At 42.2% G+C, this 7269-nt stretch overlaps 1 protein-coding gene across 1 annotated transcript; it reads right to left on the bottom strand.

Annotated features, from left to right (window-relative positions):
• Positions 1 to 390: 390 nt before the first annotated feature.
• On the bottom strand, positions 391 to 6339 carry srsf1b (serine and arginine rich splicing factor 1b). Its single transcript, XM_078548055.1, is given in 6 exon segments — positions 391 to 2773; positions 3196 to 3317; positions 3319 to 3393; positions 3834 to 4006; positions 4091 to 4278; positions 6073 to 6339. Coding segments are annotated over 6 exon segments (828 nt in total). The 5' UTR covers positions 6270 to 6339; the 3' UTR covers positions 391 to 2700.
• Positions 6340 to 7269: the final 930 nt, after the last annotated feature.

Below are 7269 nucleotides of genomic sequence, written 5' to 3'. Positions count from 1 at the left end.
ATTGGCACTTATTTTTGGTTATTACCAACCAGCTAGGTGAAACTGTTTATGCAGAACGCTAATTATAATTGCTTTGTGCATTGTCATGGATAAGTGTATGGCACAGGATGGAAACTTGTTTATAAATCATCTATTCTATTCACTTACCATAATATTGAGACTGCCAAAATCTGCTATGGAAATTAAATCACAGTTGGCAGGGATCAATGTGCAAACGTATTGTTTCAAACAGCAATGAAAGACCAAGATGCAGAGCAGAAGTTGTGAAGATACTGATCTCTAATAAGGAAATAATGTGCCGTTTTGCAATATTTGACATGGGAAATATGTAGATCAGCCAAGGTAGAAAATACTCCATTGCAATGAAATGTGAAAAAAAAACAGCAAAGGGTTTGTTGATCCTTTATTAAAATTCACAACATTCTTCGTCTCACTGTGTTTAGTCATTACACTCATCAGGTACGTGTTATCTAATGTCTCAGGGAGTGTTGGAAAAAATAGAAATGTATGCACTGCTGAACATATAAAGTATATCAAATGACGCTAATCACAAGATGTCTCTACACTACTTCTAGTGCGTGCTTTAGGAGCAACTACTGGCAACACCATGCTCTACTTTCCCTTCCTTTTTAAATGGAAAAAACCATTCCCTGGAGCAAAAAAATGAAAGCCCAACCCAGATGAATTCTAAAACTGTCATTCCTGTCTTTAGTTTTGGAAATCAACATCCATTTAGCAACAGATCTGTTTGTGAAAGTGGGAAATCTTGTGTCATGTTCTCATATACTTGGGGTAAACAGCATTTGTTTTTTTTTTGACTAAAGAGTAACAAATTAGCTGTGGAATTATACAACATTAATGTGAATTATCTTGATTTGTTCTGCTGTTAAATGTTCTACTTCAATTCTGTCGCTAACTAAAACGTCAGCCAGGAAACCACTGGTAAGACGCCAGCATGACAAAAGTTAAGACCAATACATCACCCTTGTTATTTACCTAACAAAAAATGATAGGAATTTGCAAAAGCAACATGGCAATGCAACTTGCAAATGAATGGGAATATATAAAATGCATATCATTCAGCATTTTGTTGTGAACAGTCTTAGGATTATTTAAGATTCCTGAAAATTATACAAAATGGAAGCCAAACACCTGTTCACAAAATCACAAACTCAAACATACAATTAGAAAAGAATTTATTGTAAAATGGAGGTTAAACATTTAAGCTATGAGTAGAAAGTAAGTCTTTTGGGCCAAAAATTAATCAATTTTATCTATTCCCTTAATTTTAGTATGCACAGCCAATTCAGACTTAATTTTTAACAAAATATCCCTTAATCATATTTACAAAAAGTTAAGATATCACCCTCCTTAAATTGTTACCAAATCCTGAATGCCGAATCCATCCAAGGAGATTGCTCCAGCGTACCTCTCCCGGTCCTGGCTTCACTCCGTTTACGAAAAAAAAAGGCAAAAAAAAGCCAATCCCACGGGGATCCATTGGACTCCAACTGACAAAAATCAAAGGGACAATATTTTGGAATAACCAATTGTGGGTACGGGGTAACAAAAAACAAAAAAGAGAACACAACAAAACAAAAACAAAAATAAAAAATCCACAAATACACGGTTTGATTGGGGCAGGAATCCACTCCTACAGCTCCTGGTAATATGATCCCGCTCCATGAATCCATGTTATGATCCTCCCTATCCTATCCTCACAATGAATTGAATCCATAGATCCAGCTCCAAGGATTGGGATCCAATGAGCCCTCTCCAATCCAAACCTTTAATAACCAGCAAAACCAAAAAAGGAGGCAAACGTTAGATACAACAAACAACAAAGCTTATATGGGGTGGGACAGTTATAGCTATCATCTGGCCAATATTTACAGATGTTTTGACAGATGAACAGCATAAACTGCATTCACACCCCCACAGTCAATGTGAACGTTGTTACATATTTTAACAAGAAACTTTATTCCACAATACCATTAAAAAATGACAACTTACTATTGTAGTTAAGTATTCACTAACCCAACATCATAGTAGTCCACTAATGGGCACACATGATAGAAGCCATACATTCAGCATACTTAACTACATTAAAGTATGTCCATAGATACTGCTTAGTTTATTTAGGATGTACATGAAAGAACAAGATGTTGGACTAGTGGATATCAATTTAAGCCCTGATAGTATTACTACTCACGTACTTCAGTTAGCACAAAATTTACTGGTGCAGTATTTACTTTCAATGACACCTTCATTTCTAGTTACCATGTGAAATCTAGTAATCGAGTTGTACTGTACATGTAATTCACCACTTAACTGCATTACAAACTAGATTGATGAATTTTTGATCCAGGTAACCAAACTGCTGAAAGACAGCCATTTTACTTTTTAATTCTTTAAGTTTTTTTAAAGTTTTAATCAATAGGACTTCTGTTCAAAATGGTGAAAACCAATGCCAGACTAGTCACACGGAACATGCAAGCTCAGCAGTATTGATGCCGCACAGAACTTCGTAACCCGGCACAGTAACACCATAGCTCATGGATTATACAACCATCTGTACAAGAGAAGCACAACTTCAATACTGCCAAGTTTAATTGTGACAATAGCACTTGGAGTCATACCATTGCCTCCATAAATGATCAGATTCCTCCTCCTCCTCCAATTAGACACGATTTGACATTCCTAATATGACTGAAATGAGCTCCACAATCCTTTAATCCAAAGAATGCTTAATCCATCCTCAGTTGAGATATGTCTATAGGAAAATACATGAAAAGGTAAGATAAGGTACAACACAAGGTTTTCACAAAAATGTTCACAACAGTCCTATCTACATAGCCTCCTACAATTCTCACATTAGGATTTATTCAATTGAAATCAACTATGAACGTTAACAAATTACTGCAACAGTTTACTGTTAATCAAAATCATGTTGACACCATTTTGAAAGCTTCCCAGACTCCAAACCTACTCTGTCTATACAATTATCAGACTTCAGTAATGACATAGGAGGGAATGTTAACAACGAAGAGAAGCAAACTTCTTTAATGGATTTCAATTTAAATTGTGTACTAAACTTGAATAAAACAAGTTAACGTGGATTTAAAAATAAAGAATCCGTTCTATTTAGGGAAAAGAGTGGTGGTGCACTACAAGGAATTCCATCAATGAATTTACGATCTAGCTACGCGAGCGTGATCTGCTATGACGGGGCGAGTAGCGGGGAGATCCTCTGCTTCGTCTGGGAGAGTAACTACGGCTTCTGCTGCGACTTCGGCTACGGCTTCTGGTTCGACTGCGGCTACGTGAACGAGATCTTCCATAGCTTGGACTTCTTGGACCATCAACTTTCACACGGATATATGCTGTTTCTCCCTATTGAATACGTGAAGAGAAATGTTCACTACTTTCAAACGTTATTCAGGAAAGCCACTGAGTAAGGCTAATACTACGTCAAGTTTCTTTTCTGCTGAAAGATTACCTCCTTAGGTTATTCAATGGCAAACTTTCAACCAAAATAGGCTCTTTCAATAAACAGCATATTGAAGATTTTTGGATTATTACAAGTCAGAAACTGTGGTTTAACTGTAAAATTCCAATACAGTATATTAACCCTTACAGTTAAAAATTTAAATGGACCGTTATCCACCCTTCAGATAAGGTCTTATGGTATTAGCCATTTACAGGAACCAATTTGCTTGAGCTATTCCTTTCTGTCAATTTCTTGACCACTGTCTTACCTGAAGCTCCAAATGAATAGTTAAGTTATGGCTCTTAGTCATCATCTCTAAGGTTTTCAGAATTAGGTCACATACCTCGTGAGATCGGAATTTTGTGTTATCCAGTTTTCGCACTGCATAGCTCATATCTTCTTTGCGAACAAACTCCACGACACCAGTTCCATCACGGAAAACATCAGCGTAACATACATCACCTGCTTCCCGCATGTGATCTTTCAAATCCTGCCAACTACCACTTGGAGGGAGCCCTGAAAAAAAATAATTATTAATAAGAACTTCAAGCCGCTAGGCAAAAATCGAAGTGTAAAGTAACCACGCACTTATTGCCTCACCTGAAACTACCACTCTATATTCAGAGCGCCTAGAGGGGGGCCCGTATCTTCCTCGGGGGGTCTGCCCGCCGCCTCCGCCACCGCCACCCCCTCTTCCAGTCCCCCGCCCACTCCTTGGAAATTCAACACGCAGACGGTAACCATCGTAATCGTAACCATCTCGACCGTATACAGCATCCTCTGCATCTCTGAAAAGCACAATAATATTAGAAATCCACGTGGTGCTTCAGGGAGCGGGTAGTGGTGATTTGAACCATTTCAAGTTGAGGGCAAGAATATTCCCAATATTGAAAATGTGAAACCTCGCAAAACAGGTTCCGCTATTAAGACGACCTTTATACACGTAGTGAAACCGAATTAGGGCTGCCATGTGTTGTATAACGTGTTCTGAGCTAGTCGAGGATCACAGCGACCGAAATACAAGATGCCAACAAATTGAACCCGCCCGCTGTCTCCGAACTGATGCAATTAAGAGTTTTTCCCCAAAAAAACATGCGCTGCTGCTCTGCTCTCCTGCTTACACGGATCTGCAGCAAAAACCCGCCAAACAAAGGGCTTGCGTGGCGTCCTTTGCTTCTGCAGCAAAATGGCGAACACATATAGATGCCTTCAATTCCATGCATAGGATCAGCTTGTAAATTCAAAAGAACTAAAAAAAAACACGACTGCACACGCCGCGAATTAAATTACACTGCACTGAAGCTGCGGTTGTTTAAACACTCCAAAAGCCTACCCCGAAATCCCAGACTTCCTACAACAATTAGATCGATTTCTCGCCCAAATCAGCCAGCGTGCAAGAGTAGGCAACGAACTTCTTAAAAAAATAATCTACAGTCCCCCCCAAAACTTACTTTAGATGCAATTCGCCACCTAAAAAAACCCCCAAATTTAAGCTGCACAAAAAGCAAGTCGCCAAAATTCAGCTGCACAAAAAGCAAGTCGCCAAAATTCAGCTGCACAAAAAGCAAGTCGCCAAAATTCAGCTGCACAAAAAGCAAGTCGCCAAAATTCAGCTGCACAAAAAGCAAGTCGCCAAAATTCAGCTGCACAAAAAGCAAGTCGCCAAAATTCAGCTGCACAAAAAGCAAGTCCCCAAAATTCAGCTGCACAAAAAGCAAGTCCCCAAAATTCAGCTGCACAAAAAGCAAGTCCCCAAAATTCAGCTGCACAAAAAGCAAGTCCCCAAAATTCAGCTGCACAAAAAGCAAGTCCCCAAAATTAAGTTGCACCAAAAGCAAAACGTTGCACCAGAAGCAAGTCCCCAAAAGTAAAAAGTTGCACCAAAAGCAATACCCCGCAAAAATTAAAAGTTGCACCAAAAGCAATCCCCCCCAAAAATTAAGTTGCACCAAAAGCAATCCCCCCCCAAAAATTAAGTTGCACCAAAAGCAATCCCCCCCAAAAATTAAGTTGCACCAAAAGCAATCCCCCCCAAAAATTAGAAGTTGCACCAAAAGCAATCCCACAAATTAAAAGTTGCACCAAAAGCATTCCCCCCCCAAAATTAAAAGTTGCACCAAAAGCAATCCCCCAAAATTAAAAAAGTTGCACCAAAAGGAATCCCCCAAAATTAAAAAAAGTTGCACCCAAAGGAATCCCCCAAAATTAAAAAAAGTTGCACCAAAAGGAATCCCCCAAAATTAAAAAAAGGTTGCACCAGAAACAATCCTCCCCCCCCCCCAAAAAAAAAGTTGCACCAAAGGCGAACTCCCCAAAATTAAAAACTCGCACCCAAAGCAATCCTCTCAAAATTTAAGGGGGGGGGGGGGGGGGGGGGCAAAAAAATAAGTTACAAAGGCAATCCTCCCAAAATTAAAAAAGTTGCACCAAAAGCAATGCTCCTTCAGAGAGAGGGGGGGGGGGGGAGCTGCACCCAATGCAATCTCAGCTCCACGCGGTACAAAGTGTGTGTGTGTGTGTGAGTGAAGCCTATGCAGGGGGAGGGGGGGGGGCAGATAAAGTGAGCCATGTCTTGTCTGTACCTCGGGTCTTCGAACTCGACGAAGGCGAACGGCGGGCCTCCGCGGCGGTTCTTCAGGTCGATGTCCCTGATGCTGCCGTACTTGTAGAAGACGTCCTCAATGTCCTTGGTGCGGATGTCGGGCGGCAGGTTCCCCACGTAGATCCGACAGTCGTTGTTGCCCGCCGGGCCCCGGATCACGCCGCTGTGGTTCTGCATCCCGTTCCCCTCCAGCCCGACGGTTGGTGCGACCCGGAGAAGAAGAAAAATAATAACCGAGGGGAGATGGTGGTGGTGGCGGCGGCGGCGGGGGGAGGTGGTGGAGGAGGGGGGAGATGGGGAGTTTGTTGGGGGGTCTGGGAGCAGGAGGGGGGAGAGGGTTTAGGGAGAGATTGGCGCGACTTTGGAGAGGGGGGGTGAAAAAAAACGCGAACGATTTTATTTTAAATAAAACAGGACTTTTTAAAAAAAGATTTTTTTTTTAAAAAAAAAACGCGGTTAGATCAATTATCTGAAGGGAGTACTCCGAGTCTGGTCAGCGAACAGCCTTCCACCCGTTTCCGAGAGCAGATTAAAATGGCGCCTGCTTCCCTCGCCTCATTCCAGGGAGGCCAACGGCACAAAGTAGTGCCGGCCACCGCGGATGACTTCACTGCCGACGAAAAGAGTTCCCCGCTTCCAGCCACTTTTTTTTTTCCCCCTCGACGCCGGAACCGGTTGCTTTCCCCTCCCGAAAGCGGCCCGAGGTCAATGTTCGTCTTCCGCCTCCGCCCTTTGACAATTCACCGACCCGACGCCGCCGCTCCCGTTGGGTGCCTTTACGTCAGCACGGGCCGGCGGAACGAGACGCCGGCTTCCGGGAGGCAATGCGGCGCTGACGTCACGGGGATTCGCGCGCTCCCGGCCCCTTTGCGCTTTTTTTTTAATGGTCTCTCTCTCTCTCTCTCTCTTTCCTCCCCCTCCTCTCCCCTCCCCCACTTCATGCTGTCTACCCGCTTACTCACTGGGCAGAGTGAAATTGAGCTAACAGTCGACGCTTGAAATGGCCCATGAGGCGCTGTGCTAAGTTTCCAAAGTGTACAATCCAGGCTGGATGTTTCCAGCAACATTTAATTTCGAACTAGGCAGAGCAGGAGCTGTCCAAAGTGAAAGCAATGCCACTCAAGAGTGAGATGTGTTCCCCAAACAAGTGAAACAGATCAAATTTGGGTTATTTTTT

Source organism: Cetorhinus maximus, chromosome 9 (assembly GCF_964194155.1).
Source record: "Cetorhinus maximus chromosome 9, sCetMax3.hap1.1, whole genome shotgun sequence".
Taxonomy (NCBI): Eukaryota; Metazoa; Chordata; class Chondrichthyes; order Lamniformes; family Cetorhinidae; genus Cetorhinus; species Cetorhinus maximus.
The sequence above is the reverse complement of the archived record's forward strand: the minus strand, read 5'-3'. Positions and strand labels throughout refer to the sequence as shown.